Source organism: Ascidiella aspersa, chromosome 8, assembly GCF_963924565.1.
Source record: "Ascidiella aspersa chromosome 8, kaAscAspe10.2, whole genome shotgun sequence".
Lineage (NCBI taxonomy): Eukaryota > Metazoa > Chordata > Ascidiacea > Phlebobranchia > Ascidiidae > Ascidiella > Ascidiella aspersa.
The window spans coordinates 21074536-21100846 of NC_139454.1; the positions used below are offsets into that span (position 1 = coordinate 21074536).

The 26311-nt window shown below is 39.0% G+C and overlaps 3 protein-coding genes across 3 annotated transcripts; 1 reads left to right on the top strand and 2 right to left on the bottom strand.

The window, feature by feature from the left end:
• Window positions 1-5887: 5887 nt before the first annotated feature.
• Window positions 5888-7106, bottom strand: LOC146136816 (uncharacterized). Its single transcript, XM_083396260.1, has one exon. It carries the CDS (start codon window positions 7104-7106, stop codon window positions 6573-6575), a length of 534 nt encoding a protein of 177 aa, XP_083252386.1. The 3' UTR covers window positions 5888-6572.
• Window positions 7107-8415: 1309 nt separating this feature from the next.
• Window positions 8416-11873, bottom strand: LOC146136817 (acetylgalactosaminyl-O-glycosyl-glycoprotein beta-1,3-N-acetylglucosaminyltransferase-like). The gene is made up of 5 exons (XM_083396261.1): window positions 11870-11873; window positions 11656-11794; window positions 10526-10627; window positions 9596-9739; window positions 8416-8743 (listed from the first exon to the last, which is right to left on the bottom strand). The coding sequence occupies exons 1-5, from the start codon at window positions 11871-11873 to the stop codon at window positions 8416-8418; spliced, it is 717 nt and encodes a 238-aa protein (XP_083252387.1).
• A 6582-nt stretch (window positions 11874-18455) lies between these two features.
• LOC146136818 (beta-1,3-galactosyltransferase 1-like) lies at window positions 18456-26291 on the top strand. Its single transcript, XM_083395612.1, has 6 exons — window positions 18456-18779; window positions 19956-20051; window positions 21229-21369; window positions 21820-21952; window positions 23681-23865; window positions 24531-26291. The coding sequence occupies exons 1-6, from the start codon at window positions 18553-18555 to the stop codon at window positions 25195-25197; spliced, it is 1449 nt and encodes a 482-aa protein (XP_083251738.1). The 5' UTR covers window positions 18456-18552; the 3' UTR covers window positions 25198-26291.
• Window positions 26292-26311: the final 20 nt, after the last annotated feature.

Genomic DNA, 26311 nt, shown 5'->3' on the forward strand with positions numbered 1-26311 from the left:
ATATTGCTTTAAACTTGGTAAATCCATTTTCTCTCCAATTGTAGAATAGCGGGAAAACGTAAAAACGTTTTTTTAAACAGTTTCAGCGTCGTGTTTCTCTTGGGCCGGGCCGGTAACGTAGCAGACCAGGGCGCCTTGGTCAAGGAAAACGTGGTCCATGGAGACCTGCTTCAGGGCGGGGACATACCAGATGGATACCGAAGTCTTCCTGACAAGGTTTTGTCCGGTTATCAGTGGATTCACTACCACGCGAAAGACAAGGCCGACTTCTACGGTTTCACGGATGACGACTGCATGATCAACCTGGCGTCAACGTACGATTATTTCGTGAGCAATCACGAGCAGTTCACCAAGAGCGGCATCATCTACTGCGGCTTCATCATGGGCTCAGTCGCGTTCCCTCAACGGTAGGAATTTATTAATAAATAGCACCAAAATCGAGTCGCGTCGCCTTACACGCAAAGAGGGTCTCGTGATGTTAATCGCTAAGCTAAAGCATCAATGACAGTTCATTTTAGTTTGCTTTCCTACTAACTTTAAGTGTTTTAGATTAGGTGTCGCAGAGTTGTTAGATGAATTAGACAAACTCAAATAAACCGTCGCTTTAAAAAAACAATATTTCGACAGTGTTCTTTGAATTGTAAGAAACTCTTACGGGCATTAACAGGCTAATGCAGCGAGCCACGTAAATCAATTTAATTTTATGCCGATTGTAACACGTAGATTGGCATCAACCGCACATGATTGTTAATGTTTAATACTAAAGATTATTACCACCACTCGCGTAACCCATCTGGCTATCAAAGCATATTTCAGCTCTTTAAACTCGCAAATCGTAAAATTATTACTGTTTTGTATTTAGGTTAAATTGATATTTTCAACCGCTTTATTTCAAACAGTAAAAATATAAATAAATCATTACTTCAAAAATAATAATCACCACAAGAAACGTTTTAAACTCTCATTATTTCGTATTTAATAAAAAAAGGGGGATTCTGGATTTTATTGTCAGTATTAAAAAACTACGCTATAGCATAAACATCTGCCACTCATATTTTTTTCCCTTCTGTGCACCGACCCAATTATGACTAAACTACTAAAGGTGGTAAGTTTTACCCTTACGATTAAGAATACTTTTTTTGACAAATTGTATAAACTTATGCACACAGCTTGAAAGCAGAGCTGCGGAGTCGGTTAAAAATTACCCGAGTCCAATTCCCGATTCCGACTCCGGCCAATAAAACAAACCCGAGCTCGGCTCGCGAATCCCTAGTCCGACTCCGACCAAATGTGCAATTTCCCGGGGCTTAAATTTTGCAATACTTTCTTGGCAGTGAATTTTGTCTTTCCTCTGCTTTTAAGCTATATATCGACGTCGGATGCTCAATCTGGAATGTTAGAAAATATTTGTCACATAGTAATTTAAAACGACAACTTTCAGCAAAGGCAAATACGGCGTTTCGTCTGAGCTGTGGCCTTCCAGCACGTATCCGCCGTTTTGCCACGGTGGCATGTCGGTGCTGCCACGTGCCATGGTCAGTGACATCTACCTGGTGTCAGAGGTCACGAACCGCTCCGGACTCCACCTGGAGGACGTGTACATCACCGGGGTGCTCCGGGAGAAGCTGGGAAGAGGACACAAGAACGTCCAGGAGATATCAGGCCCCGGTTCGAAGCGGATGTTTGACTTCTACATGGGAGTTTTCTCCTGGCATCTTCCTTCAAGAACCAGAATGTTCCCGTTTGTTTGGAAGATCGTTTTCAATCTGATGGATGTCATGACGTCAAACGGCGTCCTACACAAAGGCTACTGGCCCAGCGCCAAATCGCTCCGGGCTGTGGCCGACAAACACGCCGAAGTACCGTCGTCCAAGGAAATTAGCCGGTATTTTCGCAACTATTTTGCGTCCTTCCGAACAGTTAAAAACGACACAGATAAAGGTGATGGTTAAGAAGGCATGGTTGCTAAGGTTTTTGCCATCAGTTCCCAGCGCAGTTTAAATATACAGTACAAATATAGCTGCCATCCAGAAACAGTTTGTAAATCATAAACGGCTTGAATATTGTTGAAAGTAATTGATGTAGTTTTAAAACGGTTTAGTATTTTCGCACATAAACCATTTCATTTCATGTTGAAAAAAAAAATGTTAGTAGACCACACTGTGGCATGATCGCGGATCGGTTGCTTCATTGTATTCTCTTTTGACGACTGACAAGATATCTATAGTATTTCGGTTTCTTTAAAACTGTTGCGCCATATTTTATGCATCCCCTCGATTTTGATAAATTCATGTTGTTGTTTTTTCAAGATTTCTATACATTGTTTTTTGTATCATGTTTTCGTAAATCCCGTTTCATCCTTCCGATTTATTTCTTTGATTTAAATTATTCGTTTGCCTATATTGCGGTGCAATTCATTATATGTTTCTAACAGACGTTGCTTCAGCCTGTTTGCTCTGTGTTTTTGGTTGATTTTAGGAGCACAAAAATGTTAGCTGAGCAGTATTTGTGAATTTATTTTAGTTAAGTTCGAACGCTCTTTAAACATATTTTGTTTAATAAAGTTACAGCAACTGAATTTCGGAACGTCTACAGCAGGGGTCGGCAACCTACGGCCCGCAGGCCGGATCCGGTCCGCCGATGTAATTCATCCGGCCCGCCGCCTTTTGATAAATTAGAAACGAGTCCATTTCACATACTTTTTGACTATTTTAACTACGTAAGTGCGAAAAATTTTCGCGTTTCGCGCGAATGACCATTCTGCGTCCGGTTTGTTTACGTTTTGATGCTGACTTTTGAACTAGATTACCTCTTTATAACCGTTGCGCCGTGAAAGGTTGCCAAGTGCGTCGCGGAAAATCAAAAAACATACTTATTCTAAAATATTGTACATATACTTTTTAACATTTTATTTAGTTTTCATTTTCAGCAATGTAATAAAAACTTGCCAGAAATTTAAAAGAAATGCCCGTATACAAAAATACAAAAAAAAATCGCTCTCGCTTCGCTCGCCAGGTGTAACTTTACTTTAAAGGGTTAACAAACAATCAGCTATAGATTACTTTAAATTTTTATCGCGTTCCATCGAAGTAGTTTTATCACACTTTTCATTCGTTGCACGGTTGACGAAGTGTGAACTCTAATTTTAAACCAAACAAACGCTTTTTGTCGCCTTGCGTCAACACTTTACTGCCTCCTCAAATGTAATTCAACAAGTTTTTAAGTGCAAAAACGATCCGAGGCCCGCCTGATTCACTTTTCTAACATGTTAATAACACAACTATTAGTTTTTGTGCGGCCCGCAGAGACCTTTCTGAGTTTGGTTTTGGCCCGCGACTAGAAAAAGGTTGCCGACCCCTGATCTACAGTCATAAGCGAATTGTTTCACCAGCAAAACCAAAGCGAGTTTTAAAATTAGAATTGCACTAATTTAGAATAGGCCTACTCCGAAAAATGACTTCAAAAGTAGAGCTAAATAAATAATAGCCTAAAATCAAATATAAGCACGCTTTTTGCTTACAATTAAAGAAAAAAAAACTAACAGAAATTTGCAACTTTACACCACGGCAGCTCTTGTTAACCAGCAACCACAGAAAGTCATGAACATGCGCCAGCAAGGACAACCTAGAACGATTTCGACAACCACAAACCTTCATCCCAAGTACTTAAACATCACACACAACTTAACTATTGCTGTAAGTTACTTTAGTTTAGCTGGTATAGTAGGCTACAGCAGTGCTTCTTAAAGTTTTTTTAGTTTTGTTCACCCCTAGCATTTATCTCCAGATTTCATTCACCCTTGTCTCATGATATGATAAAACTATCCCGTCTATATATAACAGCACAAAATTACTTAGGTTGTTTTGCAAACCATCATCTATTTCTGACGGTTCACCCTTTTTCACCCCTTTTCGTTGGTTCACCCCTGTAAATTTTTATTTACTCTGGGGTGAACCATTAACCAGTTTAAGAAACACTGGGCTACAGCTACACCATAGTCTGAAACTTGTTAACAGACATTTAGCAACCAGTGACATGCGAAGAGCATTGACTGTACAGTTTTAAGGCTGTGATGTCGAGAGAAAAAATTAAACATTGCGTTAAGGTGTTTTAAAGGATGTGACGACACACAATACAACGGGAATATTACAAAAACATTACAGATTCGCGCAAAAAAGTTGAAGCCCCAGTTGCTAGCCTGTTATCAGATGGCGAACCACTGACCCGCGGTTCACAAAGTGACCCACCAAAGATTTTTAAGTACCCACCTCTCTAGAAATATATGCCTCTCTAGAAATACTGAAATATTGTCAATTATTTTCATAAATGTAAAATAAATGTAAAAATTCGTTGAAAAGCACTATACTGTTTAAATCAGGGCTACCCAATCTGTGGGTCGTGCAAAATAGTTGATTAACTGTACTTCAACTAATGCGTGCAGAAATACAGACAACTAAAAGCATTTTGTTTATCGCTGTATGGGTGCCTCTTCGTCTAGCCCAGGGGTTCTTAAACTTTTTTTACAGCGTAATCCTAATTTTTTTTTGTCGCGCGTGGTCCACGGTAGGCAAAACATTAAAATGACGTCATAAATTTACGTCACAATACAATAGACTTCATAAATCAGCTGATTTCGGTCCATAAATGTGAAAGTGAAGACAGTGCCAAACCTTTTTGATTATTTTTCTTTGATAAATTGTATACTTCTTAAATATACACTAATATTTCAATTGGGCTTTCATGGACCCCCTAAAACTAGTTCACGGACCCCTAAGGGTTCCATTGACCCCAGTGAGCCACTGGTCTAGCCTAATAAGGTGACGTTGGTGTTTTTTCGGGCGACCAATTACTTGCCGATAACCTTCGCCTAATTACTTCGAATCCATCAAATGCTGTTTGGCGAGAAACTAACGTGTAATGCAGAGATTTCGCACTTTTGGGTGTTAAGTTGCAAAACAAAACAATCGTAAAACGTGCAAATTGCGCTACGAGGTTTCTCAAAAGGTCAACTTAGGCCAATATTCAGCGTCGTGGCAGTACAAACCTTTATTATTATCGACTGCATGCCCAGAATAGAATCAAGGATCGGGGTAAAAACGTCAGAGGTTATAAAACACAGACGAATCACAGAGGCTCGTTAAGTTTAAAAAAGCAATTGCTGCCAAATCTTTCTCCTAACCACTGCAATGAAAGCTGGCATTTGATAACAAAAATGGTGGATCCAGTATTGGGTATCTATCCGAGGTTCGAACCCACTGTAGCATTTCACTGCAATATTACTCGATAGTGCCTAATTCTACGACACTATACACGTGACCGTTGTTCACTGACGCGTGACCTAACGCCGAATCGTGCGCTTTCAACGTTTCGCATTCATTCTATTATATACGTCTTACTAATTGCGGCTTGAATCACCGCTCCGTTTATCGCTGTGTTTCTGAGATTTGTGAATATACTCACTAGAGTTCAAGAAGTTAAGGGCAGGTATTTTAGCCTGTTCCTTTGGAGTCGGATTAAGAACTAGCAAATTTAGGCAGCCGTCGTCTCTCGTCAACAGAGCTAGCGCCCCTTACCCCTAACTACACACCTCTCTACGCTACACCCACTACTCAGCAAGAAAGTCGTTGTAATGTGCGTTTAATTCGCGACTATAACTATATCTTTGCGAAGCTGCACTCTCTGATCTTGCGTGCAATAAACCGAAATCCAGAAATCGTCGTGGTGTATCTATAATGACATTAAACAGAGACGTATAAAATTACCTTGGCGAAGTTTAAAAACAAGCTTTGCAAAGCCAAAGACTGTATTTGTTATTAACGATTAAACACAATGCTAGTTTATTTATGGCGGGAGAGAGATTGAACACGAGAGTTGACCACGAGAGTTGAAAGCCAATCAAATGGGGCCACGGAGCATGGAAGGTTGAGAACCACTGGGCTAATGCTTTTGTTGCTAGCCTAATTATTTGGTGTGGTATAAAATTAAAGAATTTCGACTATATGCATCAATAGTCGCACGTCATTCAGCGTATCCCACAGTTTTAGCACGCATGATTTAGGTCATGTATAATACAATTCACAAGTGTTGCTTTTTATTTTAAGTACATGGATCTCCAATTTGTAACCTTATCCCATTATGTCTTTTAACGGAAGATGCTTTAAAGTTTAAACTGACGACGAAACACTAGAATATTTAACGATGCACAAAAATATTCCGCAAAACTTTGCACAATACATGTTCTTCAAAAATACGTCACCTTGTTCAAACAGGACAAAGCCGATCACTATTTGTCTGTTTTAATGGCGAAGATGAAAATGGCAAGATAACTTTAGTAAACTATTTTAGGTCGAGCGGTTTGTTGGATAGTCGCGAAGCACAATGTGGTATATAAGCACAAAACGAAAAAACATGTCCATAAAGAAAGCAATATTTTGTATTACTAAGCCTATGGCCGCGACGTAACGTTGCAGTATTACTTTAACCTGCTATCACAATGTTTCCCAATGTTTACTCTGTAGTCGCAGACGACTGTACCTGAGCCTCAGAAATTCCTTGATAGTTAAAGAAGCGCTTCAAACGAAGTCGTCCTCGCCGTTGTACTCTTTCTGGTCGAGGTCATACAGTGGAAGCGGGGTCAGCGGTTTTCCCAGAGTTCTCTCAAGCAAAGGCAAGGCCCTGGCATTAAGCGTAAAGCGAGTGGGGTAGTTTAGGCGCGGATTAGCCTTCCAAACTTGATCGCCGACCCTGCACTGTACAGTCCTCAGCAGAGCGCTCCAAACCAGACCTGTGGCCTTTTCTTGTAGGCTGGGATCCTGGAAATGCCAGACAAGCTGGGCCGTACCTTTACCACGCGATTGGATCGGCATTATGCCGCCTCTCTGGGTACGGAGCATCTTGTGTCGGAGGATACCGGTGATGTACACGTCCTCCAGATGGAAGTCGCCCCTGTCCGTCACCATGGAGGTGGCGTAGATTCGATCCAGCAAAGGTCGCGCAAGAGCCACCATCCCGCCGTGGCAAAAATTCGGGTAGTATAGCTCCGGGAAGGTTTCGTTGCTTACTGTGTACTTTACACTCGTTGCAATCGCTTCCTCTGCCCTGCGCATAGCGAATTCAGCTGTAGTTATAGTTAGAATGACTCTTTAATTCAGTGATTCTCATTCGGGGGCCGCGGCACCCTGGGGTGCCATTTCCTAATGCCCAAGTGTGTCAAGAGATATTTAAGAATTTAATTTTTGCTCAACTCTTACTCTTTTTTGTAAAATTATAGTGGAATAAATTCAATTAAAACTTCCTACGTTGCTCAGAGTCGATGTGTGTTGTTACAGTTCCATTGATTGTGACATTCTAGATTTTACCTACTGAAAAATCTTGTAGGGGTGCCGCAATATAATAATTATTTCTGAGGGGTGACGCAAGCCATAAAAGGTTGAGAACCACTGCTTTAAATTTTTGGCAAAAAAGAAAAGTAGAACGAACGTATAGAACAAAAGCCTCAAAATATATAAAATGCCTATACACTTTACAGAATAAACAATTTTAAAATAAAATATTTATACATTTTAGATCTTTCCACATATTTATTTATAGTAAAATACCTATACCAATTAAACCGAATGTACAAACAGAAATCCAAAAAAAGACATTTTTGTTCTAAATATATTTTCGACGGTTTTCTTTCAATTTTGGAGAAACCGACGCAAACCTAATTTCTGTCCACTTCGTTCTGCAACAAATAACCCTGAAATACCAACTAAAATATGTGTGATGCATGGAGTAAATAAAAGTGATTCGAACATTGCTCGAAATATCGGCGTTCATAGTCAAATTTAACATAAATTGGACTGTAGAGGTAATAAGTCACACGATGCACAATGCCCTGCATTGCATATCGCCCATGTAAAAAGACTTGGGTAAAAAAAATATTTTTTTTTCATAGTTACACATGGGCTAGTTTAGAGGGGCATGGCCTGGAAGCCCTGTGATTTGCATCAATGGGCCGAGACGAAAACTCTGAGCCACACTAACTTTTATAATACAGTACAATGAGTGTACGGCTATCATACGAACCGAACTACATGACAAAACTAAAATAAATAAAAGAGCTCGCGGCCCACAGTTTGCCAACCATTGCTTTACTTAGCTGTTTCTTTAAAAAGCGCCAAAAATACATTTTTTTGGTTAAAATACATTTGAAATAAATTAAAAATGGGGCATGCAATCATACTTACCTTCTTAAACTACTATTTGATTTCAATTATAAAGAGGGGTCTTCCGACAAATATTTATTCTTTAATTATTCGGAAGAACCCTCTTTATAATTGATATTATGCCTGGCAGCAACAGTATACTATTTGATTTGTTAAAAAAATGTAAAGTTACAAGCTCTATTCGCCTTTAGTTTGTGCCTGTGGCTTACCTAATCGGGGAACCTCCGACCGCCATTTTCATCCCGCAGTGAAAGCTGTTTTTTCCGGCGAGCGTTTTTCTTCCCGGGTAGAAGTACTGCACCACGGCTGCCACGTTCAGCATGAGATCGTCGTCGGCGAACACATAGAAATCGCACGCGTCCTGCGCGAGCTCTTGCGCCACCCACTGGTAGCCGCTGAGCACTTTGTCCGGGAGATTGCGATAATCGTCGGGGATATCGGCCTGAAGGATGTCTCCAAATTGGGATGCCTCCTCTTTGGTTTGGTCCTGGCAAGAAGGGTCTCCCTTGCCGACCAGGAACACAACTGCCAATCTGTGCAAGAAGGCTTGATGTTTAGTTTCACAACAATTACCGTTTAAGTGCTTTGACTGATCCCAGGCATTGTTGGGTTTCATTTTCTCTGTAAATTTCAGGGAGGACACAACGCCATATCACCTATATATAGTTCGGTAATAATTCTCGTCTGGCAGTTTTATAATCCTTTGATTAGCAAGCAACCCATTTATGAAATAGAATGTACGTTTTTTACTTTAATCTAGCCATGCTGAAGTAGTGTTGGCAAACGGTTACGGCATACTTTATAATAATTGCCCAGTGCCCAAGGAAAGCCCATTACCGAAGTTAGTTTTATTACGATTACTGTGCAGGCAAGGCAAGGCTTTATTACGGTTACCCTTTATCACGATTTCGGTGCAGGCAAATCGCAAAAAATCCTAGCCTGTGGTGAGGTTCGACAACCTATAGCGCCTATAGTATAGAATATAACGTGTTGTCCAGACTTCCAAACGTAGTCCAGTGCTCCTCGACGGTCCTGGTCTGGCGGAGGTTGTTTGAACTTTACCACAGACTATATAGGTTTTTAATCTTGCGTGCACAGCAATCCTGAAAAGGCTTTATTCAAGTGTGTAAGATTTGTATAGCATGTTTCGTTAAAAATAGAAACAAGCGATATACTTTCCCTATTTCGAAATTCCTAAAGAGGCAGTGCAAGAGTAGAATTGGCGCCAAAATGAGGTCAGTGCAAGCGATGTAACACTTGATGAGTAAACGTGCCTGTATATCATTACTGTAAAAAGTCCTAAAAACATACCAAATAACTCTTGGAAGAATGGTACGCAGTACGGTTTGTACAGAAAACAGTCAATTCAATTTTCCCCCGCGTACCTCTTTTCGTTGATCTGCTCCACAGCGCCCCACGTGGTGCGAACAGAGTCCCGTCGTTTTCGCAGATGGCACGCAGATTTGACAACGATGAGCAAAAATACGTGACCCCGACTTCCAGCCAAAACCTCTTCTATCGTTCTCGGCCTAAAAACACGGTAAGTCCTTTTCTGAAGTTTCAAGTTTAATAATTGTTACTCCACTATTCGCAAACAGCTCAACTTCCTGCACCCTGTTAGTAGGGGCAGGGCTGCGGAGTCGGACTCGGCATGCGCAGTACCAAATTTTTAAACTGATATGGCCGCCAACTGCAAATTGTAAAGGTGGAATAGCATGTTGTGTAAAATTTTCAAAGATTTATTGTGAGTGGATGAGTATATCAAAACCCTTATGAGTGTATTGCTGAATATCCATATTTTTTTAGTTACTAATGGTTGTCAGTACTCGCGAGCCTCGCGTTATGATTAAGCGGTTCCGCACCCCCTAATAGGAGTTCGCGCCACATATAGTTGAACTTTTAAAAAAATTCATAATATATCATAAAAATCAAAAAACACAAAAATAAACGCTAAGGGTTGAAATGCTGCATATCTATATATCTAGCGTTTGTATTATCGATTTTATAAACTTAAAATCGCACAATTGCATCGGGTTTGACAAACATTAACGAAAATGTTGCAATAGCACTGAAGTATGATAAAACATGTAGCAAGTATGAAAAAAAGGGGGACTTTAGACATAAACTAATCTTTTACCGCAAGTTTGCATGAGAAATTGCACAAGGTTGAAAGAATCACATTAAATTCAAACATGCGATTAAGGGTTATTCCGCCAACGTCAATAACGTTTATTTTCTGCCAGGTTTGAAACCTTGATGTGATTTCAAATATTACTCGACTATATGCCTTCCTAATAAAATAGTGTAGCTCTTACCTTAGCAAAAACCTTTCAGTGGCGTTGTGTGCCGCGACGTTCTGCAGAAAATTAAGCGGCAAAATGACTTCATCATCGGGAGAGTTCAATCCTGCTGTCACTCTGTCAACAAACGCAATTGTTAGCTGAATAGCGATTTATCGATTGCCAATTAGGGATTTAAGTGGCAGAGGTTTTTCGGAGTGGTGTCCTTAAGGCTCACAAGGAAATCTGTCTGAATTACTTTATGATTGAAACATGTTATAAGTCACTATAAGAACCGTATATATAGTGAAAGACTTTAAACATGAGACTGTTGTTTAGTTAGTGTTTCAAAATGCCAAACCGAATATTGCGAACTTTTGATTTGCTAATTTTGTTTACTGTCAGACACATGGGTGTGTCGTTTTATTGCCGCAAAGGAGGTTACCCTCAAGGCATTCCAAAGACTAAAATGCTTATGAAGAACTAACAAGGCGGACATTGAAACTAGTTGGAAAATCTAAAAGCATAGAGTTTAATGTGGGCCGGAGAAGTATTACGTAATAACTATCGCTGTCAATTTGAAACTATTTTTAATCGAAATGCGATCTTGGTCTGTTTATTGCGACCAGACTCACGCGTACTATTTGCTGCTGACTGTTTTCTGAACAGTGGTTCAGATAGCTTTAACTCTTATACTTCACAATGTGTATACCTATTACGTTGCCGGTAATTTTAACTTGGGATGCCGCGTATTTTATTCCGATAATGATTCCTGATATTTTTAGACAAAAATTCTCGAATCCTAACCGATATAAAAAGACACCATGGCTATTGGCAAATGCAAAAATTGGTCAATTTGGTCGAATTAAAAATTTAAAACGCAATATTTTCTGGTTTAATAAGGAAAACTACTTTAGCGCTAGAATTGTGCTATCTTATTAAAATAAACACTTTTTAGGCAGAAAACGGATCAGCGCCTAACCCTATACCTCGGTCATACAAGAGCAACTCGTTTACTTAAAAGTGAATTTTGGCTACAAACAGAGATTGTCGGACGACACTGGCGCTTCACCTAACAATCAAAACAAATCTGGTGATTTGTTAACTAAGGATGAAAAATGAAATTTGAACCGAAAATGAATTATGTCCATAAGATAGTGCCTTACGACAATGCATCAGTTATCTTGGTTGCTTTGCCTCCTGGTGCTTTTTCCTCTTGAGTGAACAGCACAAGACGATTTACTGAGTTGGATTCGTTTTTGTGCTCGCTTGATTGATTTGTAACACAGCAATTGATTTTTGACGCTACGAAAAAAACATTGAGACAAAAGCTAATTGCACCCACAAACACAATGGCGTATACCAGGGTGCTTCGTTTACCCATTTTGGGTCGAAACCTACAAAAGCAACGTGCAAACTGAGAACGCTAAGAATAAAACTTTCGCTTGAGGCTCTAGCGTTGCAAAATTCTTCGCCAGCAAAGACAGTTTATGTAGATTAACAAAAAACACCTTAGCAATATCAATATTCAGTAACCAAGACTACCTTAAAAATATTTCTCATTGGCGGCAACAAATTAATCCTAGTTAAAATAAGGAGTTTTAACAATTTGTGTGTGAAACAATTTTTTTTTGTTTTTTGCAATTATTATTAAACTTAAAAAGTGCGTAAATTCGCTGGTTGTTAAAGCTGGAATAATTTACAGGTTATTTCCATGACATACAACCAATTTTTAAGGAAATATATGACCCGCGCCCAATCAAAGTTACGCAGTCCTAAGTCAACCCCGCCTGGGGTAAAATGACTAATTTATGCAACCAACCGTATTCCGTTTTTAAATGTCTTAAAAATAGTTCAAACCGCCAAGCTGAAAATACATATATTACTAATAAACAAAACCTGGAGACGAAACTTAACAACTGACACTAATGTGGTATTTTAGTCACATTCTATTGTTGGAAGCGACTCCTAAAGCTGGAGTTCTATCTACTCAGTTCGAAAATGTGGGCTGCAAAAGTCCCGTGCGCATAATTGCTAGCAACTTCACGGCGTCGAACTATAGACAAAAAAATGAGCAAAATATTAAAGTCGACAACTGGTCAAAACGCCGCGAGGTATTATAAAAGCTGGCGCTAGACCATGCCCCCAAGCCACAGTATCTATTGCACTGGGATTGAACGAAAGTTGACACCTTTGCACGAGGCAAATAAAACGTGCTCAAAGCCGCCGTTGATTGCAAGCCATGACAGTATCTACCGTTGTACTTAGTAACCCGACATAGAACTCTCCAGGCCGAGTCTGCTGCTGTCCATCTTTTTACTAAGGGCGTTTTGAAACTAAACGAAGTGCGAATGTGTCGTAATGCATGTTAAGGGGGGTATTGTCCAAATATCGATAAACGTAATCTTTGAATTTGATAGTGGTGGTCTTTCTAAAAAAATAGTTTTTTGTCTAACACACAATGTACACGCAAAACCCCGCGGTTTTGCGTAGTTGGTGACTTTTGCTTTGTGACATACTCCCCCGAATGCAGTAAGTTTACTAAATTTTACAGTTTTTATTTTAAAATGTTTCCAACTTTGGCTTAATATGGCAAAAATTTAAATTTTATACCTTGCCTTCAATTAACTTTGTATCAAAACGATTTGACTTCGAATAAAGATATTTCTAAACAACTTTAGATAAGCATGAAGATAAAGGTTAATTTACTTCTTGTAAATATTTCACGTAGCCTGCATTGCTAACGGCAAGGCGATCGTTTTTATCGAACCGTTGACAGACTTTGTCCAATAAATGACAGCCAACTGACAGCCCTAGTTATTATGGTCGCGTTGGATTTTGTGTATTTGCAGTTGTCATAAACTTATACTGGTCGAATTGGTAAACAATGCGTCTTATCAGCAATCATTTACTGCAGCTACTGTATGTAATGAACTTAAGTTAGTTGTTTGTTAACTAAAATTGTACAACTGCACGAATAGTATAATATTGTGATACTTCTTTGCAGCCATTTACTGCAGATACATTTTGGTGTTAATGTATTATGAGATAAGACAAGTGGATTTGTGACTTGAAAAAAATAAAAATAAAAAAAAAAGTGAAAAATTTCTACCTAACTGAGCTTTTTTATTCTTTAAAGGATTTCTTTTTAAATTTCATGAAGATTCTTCGCAATAATTAACTATAAGTTTCTCAAAGGTGAGGAAGTTTTAATTTTTGTTTATTTAGTCTTAGTAATGACCTTATTTAGTATAGGAAGTAGATCGGTATAGTCAATAACTTAAACACTAAAATAAGTATCGAACATCCATATTTCTCAGTATAAAGCTGTTTTAAACTGTACAGCTCACTCGATGTACCTTTCGCTACATCCTGGAACAAACAACTGTAATTTTTTTTTGAAACTTTGTACTGCGTTCTAGTTGGTGCGGTTCAAAAAAAATTAAAACTTATCTAAATCTATCTTAAATTTAAAGCTAATGTGTCGACAAATAACATTACATGCATCGAAAAGGGTATATCGATTTACAAATTTGTCGTATAGTGTTTTACTATACAGTACTAAAATAGAAATTGGTTTCTATGCGAAGACAGCTTTCGAAAGAAGACAAACAGCGTTTTAACAAGTGTTGCTATCGGTGCTATAGGATCGATACGATAGGGTAGCTTCGGTACCGGTCGAGTGACAATTGAATTCGTTAATTTTCGCCGGTTTAAAAACAACGCAACGTTTTTTTTACGCTGAGAGAAAAGTTTGTTCTTGTTAGGTAGGCTAAGGCGTCCCAGAGTTGTACTAGAAATGTAAGGTATTAGTAAAATAAAAAGTGTAACGGGGTGCGTATCAGCCCATGGCGCTAAAAACTATATTTTATTTTAAAAAGTTGTTTTATGTAAATGTTTTATGTCAAAAGTTTTTCATGCTCTGTACGAACTTTGAAAATTTAACCAATTTAAACCAAAAAAACGCTAATTGTAGATTACAACGGATTTAAGCTTCGTTTTGTGCACTATAGTGTTTTATAGATCATTTGTTTTGTCACAGCATTGGCATTAAAAATAAATATTGAATTTCAAAAAATGGTAAACACGTTTTGTTCTGACCAATGTTTTGCAATGCAAACACAAAAACGAAAAAAAATAGCGTGTTAACATTTATTACATTTAATATTTGACTAAAATAGCGTAATTTCCATAAAACATATTCAAGTTAAACACTTTGACAAATTTAAGTCATAAGTCATTGTTGTAAATGACTCAAGTCTAAGTGATGTCGTTTGTCTAACTCTAAATGACTCAAGTCAAATTAAGTCAGTTGAAAGCAGTTGCTTAAATGGACTTAAGTCAACTTCTAACTCAACGTGTTAACTGAGATAAATCAATCCAGTCAAATGATAACGGGTGATTGATCTTGTACCGTCATGAGGCTTAAATGAAACGCTATGTTCAGAAAACACACCAGCTTTTGAAACCCACGGTTCGGCCATTAGCTGAAATATGTATAGCACTATGATTACAAGGTTTACCGTTATATCGGTTTACAACCGGGTTCAACATAGTTACATGTTTGTTTGTATGTTTGTTTGTTTGTTTTAGTGCTGATCGAGTGTATTTACAAAGCGTCATTTACTACGTACACTAATAACCCAAGTCAAAAAGCGTCCCGTGTACGCCTGATGTTTTATCTTGGTAAGGTATAGAAATAACGTTACTATAGGCAATTAAGCAAGAATCCAAAAAATGATAGCAGTTCCGACTGATTAGACAAATAAATAACCAAGATTTTACAATAAATAAACAAATTTATGAAGGCATATAACTATACAAAAATAAAAATACCATTATACATGACTGTTTAGAACAGGGGTCGGCAATCTTTTTGTAGTCGCGGGCCCAAACCAACCTCAGAAAGGTCTCTGCGGGCCGCACAAAATGTTAACTAAGAATTATGTTATTAAACTGTTAAAACTACCGTAAATCAGGTGGACCTCGGACCTTTTTTGCGCCTAAAACCGGGTTTAATTACATTTAAGGAGGCAGTAATAAAGTATTGGCGCAAAGCGCGAATAAAATGCGTTTGTTTGGATAAAATCCGAGTCCACACATCGTCATCCATACTACTAATGAAAAGTGTAATAAAACTACTTGGAAAACGCTGTAACATTAGTTAATCTAGCTGAGTGTTTGTCGACCTTTTAAAGTCCGGGCACACCTGGCGAGCGAAGCGAGCGCGATTTTATTTTGGTATAACGCCATTTCTTGCGAGTTTTCATTAGCCTACATTGCCGACAATAAAAAATAAACAAAATGCTAAAAAATATATGTCCAATATTTGTGAATACGTTTTCTGTTTGTCCGCGAGGCACTTGGCAGCCTTCCACGGCACAACGGTAAAGTAGCGCCGATCTATGTTTCAAAAGGCAGCGTCAAAACGTAAACAAACCGAATGGAGAAGGATCACTCGCGCGAAGCGCGAAAAGTTTTCGCCTTTACGTAGTTAAAATAATTAAAAAGTATTTGAAATGGAATCGTGCCTAGTTTGTCAAATAGGCCGCGGGCCGGATGAATTTCATCCCGCGGGCCGTAGGTTGCCGACCGCTGGTTTAGAACGTACAGCGCAATCCTGATTATGCCGACTGCTTTTTTTCCGAAACCATTATATATGTGTACGTCGCAAAGAAGTAAGCGTTTTGATAAATAATTTTAAAAGCTCGTGGAAACGGTGAATATATTATATTCTAATTTGTGTTATTTATCCCGAAAAACACTAATATATGTGATTTTACCACGCCCTGTTTGACCTTGTCAAAGCACGGATTCGGTCTTGTTTCTCACAGGCAACAAATCCTGTGGTATTAGCCCTTGACATTTCAAGGTTAAATCAGCGGTTCTTAATATTTTTAGCCTTGCAATCTCTGAGAAAAACCGAATGGCTTTAAAACGCCCTCTTTTGGATAATATTGTTGGGTTATGATTTGCAATCAAGAAAGTAGTACTCAATAATAAAACAACCATACAGTTTGAATTAAAATTTAAACTAAAAATATTGATAATACCTTTTTCGCTTTTCAGCTATCAAAGATGTCATTTCATATCTTCGCGAAATGACCCCGCATAAATTTGCCAAATTACCCCTTTGTGGTAATTACCCTAAAGTTAGGATCCATGTTAATCTGGTTCTGTTGACAAACTTGTGGTTTGAAACGCTTTACCGGGATTTCGTTTTGTTCGGCGTTTCCTCCCTCCCTCTTGAATTACGCGAGTAAACGCCCAACAGCCCAGCCGTGTCAGCCACAATCTAATAATGGTGCATTTCGGTCGTGTACGTGGCTGCTGTAGCACAGGGCGGCATTTGATGGCATTTTACGGCGCTCACCAGTCGTCCGACAAATTTGTTGGCGTTATTTCACGCCGCACGTCGATCGCAATTACGGCAAATGGTCGTTCAAACAGGTTTGTTTGCCAAAGCCAGCTTTTTCTCTCGTAGAGCGTCTGAACACTCCGTGCTTTTTAAATCACCTCGGGGCTTGGACGCGCCGCTGAAAGCCGCCTTTCGTGATTGCTGCCCACGAAAACGTCCAGCAATACAAATAAATACGTTGCTGTCTCGGTAATGCGCGTTTTGCAGTTCTAATGGATAATATAAGCAGTAGAACAAAGCAGGTGTGTTGTGTAATAATGGTAGGTTGGGCAGTTATAGAGACATCTCTTTGAAAAAAGTTAAGCGCCATTACATTGACATTTAGAAAACAGCGTCAGGTATAGAAATGGCTAGGCTAAAAACGTTTTTTTGCATCAGATAACATTGTGTGGAAAAATCGCGATATAGCTGTGTTGTGCCAAATGTACCTTGAAATGAGATGCCAGACTTTGCCTTTAAAAACGTAACGAATTCGTCATGGCGTTTAACTTTACTATACGCGGTTTGTATAAACACCTGCGTTCGGTGGCTGTGACTGAAATTAGAGTCGGCCAGCGGCTCAGTCCGTATAGAACTAATGACAGTAATACAATGGCGGAAGTTACGTTGGTCCTTAGAACGGCAACGGACCGTTTAGTTCACCGATTTATTAATTGTATTTAAGAGGCCGCTTCGAAGTCACTTCAGACTACTTTCAAGTCGATGCAAGGCAGTTAAGGCCTGGTTACTTGCGCTTCTAGCCTATTACAAGGAGTTAACTGGCCTGATGCCTGGTTACTACTTATAGTTTATTGAACATGTTGATTTCTGTGAACTTTTTGCAGTTTTTTAAGGCGCAAAGCTGTCGGAAAGCAGCAGAGTGTGTTTCTCTAGCAGCTTGTTGACAGAACCCTCTGCTTGCTATTGCTGTAAACTTTACTGTCTTATACCAGGGTTGACCTATGTTCAACCTTTTTATGCGTTGGGCCAACACACTGTCTTGCTGGCAGATCTTGCGTCTTCGCGCTGTTTGGTTGAAAACGTGGGTTAAGTCAACGCCGACAGGAAGGCATTGGCTCATCAAAATTGTCAAGATGACGAGCCACAATGAAACTGTTACTGGTCGTTCTTAAAGGAAATCCATGCTCGACCGACTGCATTACGTCGAGATTGAGTCAGCATAAGGTTCGCAGTTCAATTTAAGACAAGCACTATTGAATGAAATAATCGATTCCTAATGCAACCTGAAACGTGGCATATACATCATTTGAAAGTAACTGCTGTCAACTCAAGTCATACCGTTTAAGTGCACAATTATAGGTAAAACAGGAAATAATAGGTCAACACATGTGTTGCTTGAATAGGCCGAAATGTCTTTTCTGTACTATCAGTAGCATAGAAAAGAAGGATAAGTTCTAAAAAGGAATAGAATTACAAATTCTAATACGACACAGAAATGACTAAAAGTTAAACACGTAGTTTTAACCTTAATTGTTCATCGTGTAACCGTAAACCTGTTTTTTAGCCACAGGCCCAGTTTTTTTTATGTGGGTTCATTGGCGGCCACCACTAGTCGCTGACTGCTTTTGTACAACACAGCCTTATTTTCCTTGCAGTGCGTGGTGTAGGGTTGCGTTATGTTATTTGCGCAGACAATAGCAGCAAAATGGGAGAGCGTTTTCGCTATCTGCGTACCGCCCATAGCGTACAGCACACTTCAAGCAGGAAAGGCTTGTTATTGTTGTCAGCAAGCACAAGGAGATCACTGCTGACGATTTGCCTCGTTTTCGCGCTCGGAATCACGGTCGGATTCAACGCGAGAGATGTGATGATCCGGACCTGCTGGGGCAAATATGCCGGCATAAAAGCGATGTCTTTGCAAACGATGTCCCCGTAAGTTGTTGCTTGCGAGGTCGATATTATTTTTATACCACTGAGATTACATTCCTAACATTCGGACCAGTAATTTTCAACTTTTTTATCTCAATCTCATTAACCAATATTCAAATTCAACTCACCCTATGGCAAACAGCACCTGTAAATATAACTATAAATACGTTAATGCAAAATAGAGTATAACCTCCTTAAGAGTGCAAGCTTTAGGCAGCTATATTAGTGCCAAATTATTAGTAGGCTTTATCTAACACTTCAGTCTTAAGTTTTGCCTCGCTGGTTACAAAGACTTCTACTATTTATATTATGAAGTGGGCTCTATTCATACTTTTTCCAAAACGCATATTCACCCGAATTTACTCCCAACTAGAATGTACTTTGTTCGGTTTGAATTGATACTATCACGCATGCCTTGTGTTTACATTTTTGCAACATTAATTAGCCTACTACCTGTGAAATGAACAGCAAAAAAAAATAAGTTCCGGTTACACTGTATGGCTTCGGCTCATTTTCGGTTTACTGAATCAGCAGATTACACGACCTATTGGCAAAACTCATTAGCCCGTTGCTTCTAATTGCACCAATTACACAACCACTGAAGAAAAACACACGAATTATTACACAAATTCCGAACTCCCCCCTAGAAACTTTAAAATACCACCCTAGGGGTAGTTTTCCCGGCTGAGAAGGTCTGTTTTAGACCATTGATTCTTAAGGTGTTCCCCGCGGAACAGTAGTATTCCTCGAAAGATAAGATAACTCACAATGTTAGTATCTACCTATTACCTTGCCGTATATAAAGGATGAATATTATTATTGTTTTGTAATAAATGTGCCGCGATGTTTTTATTTTCTGATGTTCCGCAACCTGAAAATGCCTAAAGAACCAATGATTTAGAGTTTGACCACAGGTCGGCAACTTACGGCCCGCTCAAAGCAATACAGGACAAGAAACCGTTCTCTATGCTTTTTGTCTTTTCTAACAACGTAAACGTAAATACTTTTCGCACTTGGCACGAATCCTAATTATACATCTAGTATGTTTGCGTTTTGGCTTATTTAACACACATTTTCCTCGTTTTGAATCAGTAAAAGCTGGCATTTGTAACAAAAAATAGCTTGATTATAGGCAATGGCAAAATACATATCGAAAGGTTGAACTTTTATTTTCTGCAGGAAACCAACTGGTCCACCACCGAAGTTCACGAAGCTTCCAGAAAGCTTCTTAAAAAACATCACTCCTCGCAACATAACTTTAAATTATCCGCTTACGTGAGTATAAAGAGCATACATTACACTACAGCAGGGGTTCTTAAACTGGGGACCATGGACCCCTCCGTGAAAATATTTTAGGGGGTCCATGAAGGCCAAATTGAAATATTAGTGTATATTAAGAAGTCAGCAATTTTTCAAACAGAAAAAGTTTAATTAAAATAAAAAGTCTATTAAAATTGTGACGTCAATTTATGACGTTTTTAAAATGTCTTGCATACCGTGCACGCGAAGCCAAAAAAAATTTAGGGGTGCGCGAAAAAAAAGAACCCCTGCAGTACAGCCTTATATTTCTCGTGTGGTAGTTGGATGCTTATTTTGCACTAGGCACTAAATTATGTTTTGCCCTGGAGGGAAATATCTCTACAAAGCAGTTTTGGAAACACGTTTCTCAGTTTTCAAGGGATGTTTAAACCTCGAAAGGGAAAATATACATTAGAACCTATATATTGGGACAAAGACAGCCGATTACTTGTATAGGCTTTGTACGAAATGATGTTGTTTCATTACATTTTAATTTGTTCTCTAATTATTTTCTTTGTCGTATACCCGTACATGTATTCGGATGATATTACGATCAGGGAGCGAATGACTTTGATGACCTAACAGCAGTGTTGCAATGACTTGACTTAAGTGCACTTAAGTCACTGTTTTTAAATGACTTGACTTGACTTGACTTAAGTCATTTGGACAAATGACTTGGGTTAAAATAAATTGTTTTTAATTAAAAAGCAATTATTTTTAAAATTGCGTATTTATCCCAATCTTTGTGCATAAAACCTTTTGCTTGTAATATGTTGTTTTTATGTTATTTTTTACTTAAGTTGCTCATAATAATCGGAGGAGTTTGCCGGTTTTCATAAATTAAAGTTTTATAAGGGCTGAACTTGAAGTTGACTTGCTCTAACTATGACTTGACTGGGACTTGACTTGGGCAACCGATGACTTGGACTGGGACTTAAGTTATTTTACGAATGACTTGACTGGGAATTAGGTCATTTCAAAATGACTTGTTTACAACACTGCCTAACGGTCTTTCGCTGCTCCATGGAAATCTGCTTCCAAAACAATAAACATATCATAATATATCTACACTTCCTGTTTCGTGGTTAATAACACAGCAAGTGGAAAACTATTCCTGCGATAGCAGCACCTGATTTTTTTCCATATTCCTAAGGCCACACAAATACACGCAAAGGTTGGAAGACGGGAATCGCTACTTCATGACGTTTCTCATAAAGGCCACCACTTTTCTGGTCGAAAGACGATTCTTGATCAGACAAACCTGGGGTTCACTACGAAGCATTAACGGCCACAGGTACACTTGCCAGTTAAAAACATTAGACGTCTCAGCCTTTGTTATTTAATTGACAAATAGCAGATTGGGTCAAAAAGGGCCCTTAAACTATAATTTTTATCGATTTCACTTTCGTAAATGCATCCACGCCATACCATGAATAGATTGGTGTAAAATAGTAATGAAATATTAAGAGTTAAACACATTAACACGTTATTAAAATTATGACCTACTTGTGTTTTTAAGTGATAGATACACAACACATATGTATACAGTGCGTGGCTATGTTGGTTATAAAATAAAGCAAAAAGTGCATCGCACAACTGGCCAACGAATTATTTTAGTTAAACGTGTGCCGCCTGTCAAAAAAGGTTCAGCAGCACTGATTTAAATTACGACCCACTTATATACACAGTATATATGCATATGCGGCTGTATAATATTGTAACACGCCGCAAAAATTGTCCACAGCTTCGGCGTGATTTTCGTCGTTGGAAACGTCAGCAACCAAGTAGAGCAGAACTTGTTGGAAAAGGAAAACGAACTGTACGGTGACCTGCTGCAGACTGAAGTGCCGGACAATTACGTCAATCTGCCCTCCAAGGCGAGTTGCTTCCGTTAATAGAAATATCAAACGTTGTCAGCTCGCGTTGCGTTTGTATTATAGGGGTTATTGAGTTTCGTTCCCTTTGCTTTTCGAGCCCTTTCGAACTTTATTCAGTTTACCAGTGTCATAAATAAGTCATTTCAAGTCCCAGACAAGTCATTTAAAATATAGGTCTAGTCCAAGTCAATTCTTTTGCAAAAATAACAAGTAAAGTCCCAGTCAAGTCATTGTGAGAGCAGGTCAATTTAAAGTCATGTCATTAACATAAAAGTAAAACGTTAAACTATTAAAATTGGTAAACTCGTCCGATTATAAGCAACAACTCAACTAAAGAAATAAGACAAATGCAATATACAGAACTAAAATTGTTTAATGTGCAAAATTGTGATACATTTTAATGAAAAACACCTAATTTAATCCTAAGTTATTTGACAAAATGACTTAAGTACAAGCCAAGTCATTTGTTCAAAAGACTGAAGTCGAGTCAAGTCAAACAGTGACTTAAAAACAGTGGCTTAAGTCATTGCAACACAGCAGTTTACACATTGAAGACTGCACAAAGAAATGCACTGTGCTATTGTATTCTCCAAGACACAGAATTTACTTTTTAGAACAGCAACATATACGCTTTACAACATCGAAGCCTTGCATTTGCATCGGCTTTGTTGTGGAGAAGCACTTTCCCACTTTGTTGGAAGGACATTTTGTAAACCACAAAGCAGTCTTCCTAGACGAGATCAATAAAAGGTTACAGTGGCAACACGAACTAAACCATGTTTTTTTTTCTAGCAGCTTGGTATCGCCTCCTTTAAGCCATTTATTGTAAAATAGTGTTTTGAAACGAACGATAAGTTCAGTCCGTAGGCTAAGAAGTTCAGTTTCGTGCTAGCCAACAAGGCTTCGCAGACCACAAGGTTGTTAGCGCTCAATTACGTCACCAAAGGTCTATAAAACATCACAAAGCATACTTCAACAGTTTCGCAGAGCATATTTAACGCTAAACAATGAGGTCAACACTTCATCGCCTGTTGGATGCCTGAACTAGAGGTATCCTAAAAAATGTATTCAGAAGGGCGGGTACACACAAAAGCCGCAATGCGCGCCAGCGACTGAAATTGGATATCTTCGAAACCTTGATAATGTAGGGTTGTAGACCCTGGTGAATTGCCAACCCTGTTGTACAATCGTTACAACCAGCGGTAAAAAATGATCGTGTGAAAAGTAATTAAGGTAAAAAGGGCCAAAATAAAAATGTTGAAATGTATGAAATAACAACTATAAGTGAACATTGAGGTGCTAGAAGTGATAACTAGTGACAATGACAGAAAAAATACGAACACCACACAACACTAATACTGATGAAATCAATCAGTGCAATACAAACACGAAAACAATTTCGACGTTAGTTATGCTTCTTTGTGCTAGCTATGAATAACTGTTGGATATTAAGGAGAAATCGTTTTAATAGCTCGGCCTTGTTAAAGTTGTGCGAATTGTTGAGCTAAAAATAAAAAAAAATTAAACGTTCCAGTGAAAATCCGCCACCTTAAATATCTAAATTTATAATATTTTGAAAATTCTTATAGAAAAGTTTTGCTAACTTAAAATTAACACTGTCTCGAACTGCAAAATATCACTTTATCGGGCAAGTTATTATCTTAGTTACTTAGTACTTCTACTAGTTAAATAACTAAATTTTGTACGTAACGTTTTATCTCGTTTCAGGTGCTAAGCTCAATGCAATGGGTCAGTTACGAGCTTGGCGACCAAAGCGACTATTACGTCACAACGGACGACGATTGTTTCGTGAACGTACGCGTGGTTTATGACTATTTCGTCACAAACACATCAGCGAAACTTAAAAGTCTGCATTGCGCCTTTGTCTACGATCGTGACGCAAGACCAATAAGGTAAAGCAAATGTAAACTCGCAAATTGAAAACCTCGCCGCAAGTTAGATTTTTTTGCCTTTTGCTTTCTATACAATCCTGATTAGGCAAACTGATTTCGGTTATAGCACTTACAAATTCACCCGGTATATTATTGTGATTATTCCGTAATCGTTCGTCGGTCATACTACTTTAGCAGGGCTAGACACACCATAGGCGTAGCCAGGGGGTTTGCACAGGGCCCATGGCTCCCCCCAAGATTTCTAAATATTGTACTCTTAATAATTTGTTTTGTACCATTTATGAGCACTACAACAGTCGATCACAGGCGCGACACCTTAAATTGTCATGGACTGTTACGTCACAAACGATTTATTTATTATTATTATTATTACGTTTGCTATACTTTTTAGTGTTTCACCACTTTTAGTCATTTTGTTTTTGATCTTTTAATGGTTTTTGAGTATTGCGTTAAAACTCGGTCAGTTGCTGCTCGAAACGGTTTGCTAGCATATTATTTTTGTTCGATAGGGCAGTTCATACAAGGACAAAACCTAAATAAAAAAAGCTCAGGCTTTTTGCCCCCCTAGAAGTGTAAACTAGTGAGGAAAATGACAGAGAAAGGCATTGTTTTAGCGTTTTATTCATTCCCCCCAAAAGTAACAGTGTGTGTTCGAACGCTTACAGGGGCAAGTCAAAGTACCACGTGTCGTTGGAGACCTACCCTGAGCCAGCCTACCCCAACTTCTGCCACGGCGGCATGTCGGTCATGCCGTTCGACATGTTGCACCGGATCTACCAGACCGCTACCGTCACAGACTTGGGCGCCTTTCATCTGGAAGACGTGCTCATCACGGGCATCCTGCGCCAGAAGACCTACAACCACACGGAAAACATAGAAGCGGTGCGATTCAGTGATATAACAGTCTTCAACGGCAAGCCAGAGCGCATGGTTTGGCACTTAGGCGGTGCCAGGCGGCTGCAAATCGCCTTCGCTGTACGCTGGCGAAAAATACGCGCCGGACTGAACATCAGCGGTGTAGACGATGCACCAGGCGGTGGGAGTAAAGAACTCAGCGCTCGGTACTTTACAGCATTGCGGAGCGGCCTGCCTACGCTTCCAGGGACGCATCTGAATCAAACCATGGGCTATTTTTCCACCACTTGGCGCAAGCTTAAGCGAAGGACGGCCAAAACCTTGCAGCTGCGGTCGATTCTGCCAGCGGTGCCGGCCGACCCGCGACGCATGCGTGACGTAATGAAGCGAAACGGTCGGCCGCTGGGTGGCGGGCCAGAGCGCCGCGACGAAACCCAATCGACTCGAGTTGTTTTTGTAAAGCTGAAGAACACCTAGCAGTTAGCCGATTTTTCGGCGGACGTGAAAGTTTCAGCTGGCGTTGAAAAACGAATGTTGAGATTCTCGACATTGTGAAGTGCCGTGTTTCTTGCACTTAACCCGCTATTCTCGGGTGCTTGGTTTCATACGTGTTCAAAAAGTAAACAAAATGTAACGTGATGCAAAGAGCTCTGTTGTTGCCGGACAACTTTATTGGCTTTTTATCCCGGTTCAGACAAAACTTTAATTTCAGTTCTTAGGACCAGTAATTTTAAAAGTGAGAAAAATATTTCGGATTTAAGACACTACGATTAAAATGCACTTTTCACCATTTTTGCGTCGTTATTGAGTTTCGGTGTTACACAATACATTTTTGAACGCTACACTTCATAGATACAACCAAATGTTATATTCTTATGGCATGTGGTAGTTCTGTTGTGGCCTGATATTGTTTTTGAAAGGGGCCTGGTTTAATAAAGGTTGAGAATCACTGGTATATATAGACTATTAACAAGAAAATGTTAAATCAACGCCTGTATTATGCCGGGTGAAATGTGCTTACCACCTAAAAGTGATCTTAGAATTGCGCTTATGCTCAAAAGTTTTGTGGTGTGAAGAAAGTACTTCCAACAGGATTTTTTAATATATTTATTGTCATACATCAGTGTTTTCATTAAGTTTTTGTGCCATATTTTTGAACTTATTTTTTATTTTTTTGAACACTTATTCCGCTCGTCAAAGCAGTAAGCTACCGAATGTCACAAGAATAGAATACTCTAACAGTGGCAACATCACACCGACAAACAACAGTGCTTATATATGTGGAGATGAAATAGTTAAACTGCAAGAATGGTCTAATAATAAATTGGGGAATTTAAACATTTCTGTTTGTCAATTTTTCGTTTAGACAACGACTTGCCAAGTTTTCCGACTCCTTGTTGTTGTTGTTTTCCTTTTTTTGGATAAAAAAAATCTTAGCTCTTTTATTAAAGTGTTAATTTACGTCGAAAAGTGTCGAACGATTTTATTGCATTACCTTTATTTCATTGCTACCTCGGTGTCTGATTTTACAGCGGAGTGGACCGTAAAATATTTTATCGTTACATTTCTACAAGTTGTGATATTTTTAATC

Bases quoted from the DNA above. Each gene is read 5' to 3' on its own strand.
- LOC146136818 (XM_083395612.1), top strand. From the start codon at position 18,553: ATGGGAGAGCGTTTTCGCTATCTGCGTACCGCCCATAGCGTACAGCAC. The intron at 18,780-19,955 runs GTAAGTTGTTGC...TATTTTCTGCAG, and splicing joins TCTTTGCAAACGATGTCCCC to GAAACCAACTGGTCCACCAC. The intron at 23,866-24,530 runs GTAAAGCAAATG...GAACGCTTACAG, and splicing joins CGTGACGCAAGACCAATAAG to GGGCAAGTCAAAGTACCACG.
- LOC146136817 (XM_083396261.1), bottom strand. The intron at 9,740-10,525 runs GTAAGAGCTACA...CCGTGTTTTTAG, and splicing joins ACTGAAAGGTTTTTGCTAAG to GCCGAGAACGATAGAAGAGG. The intron at 8,744-9,595 runs GTACGCGGGGGA...CTTCTTGCACAG, and splicing joins GAGCAGATCAACGAAAAGAG to ATTGGCAGTTGTGTTCCTGG.
- LOC146136816 (XM_083396260.1), bottom strand. From the start codon at position 7,106: ATGCGCAGGGCAGAGGAAGCGATTGCAACGAGTGTAAAGTACACAGTA.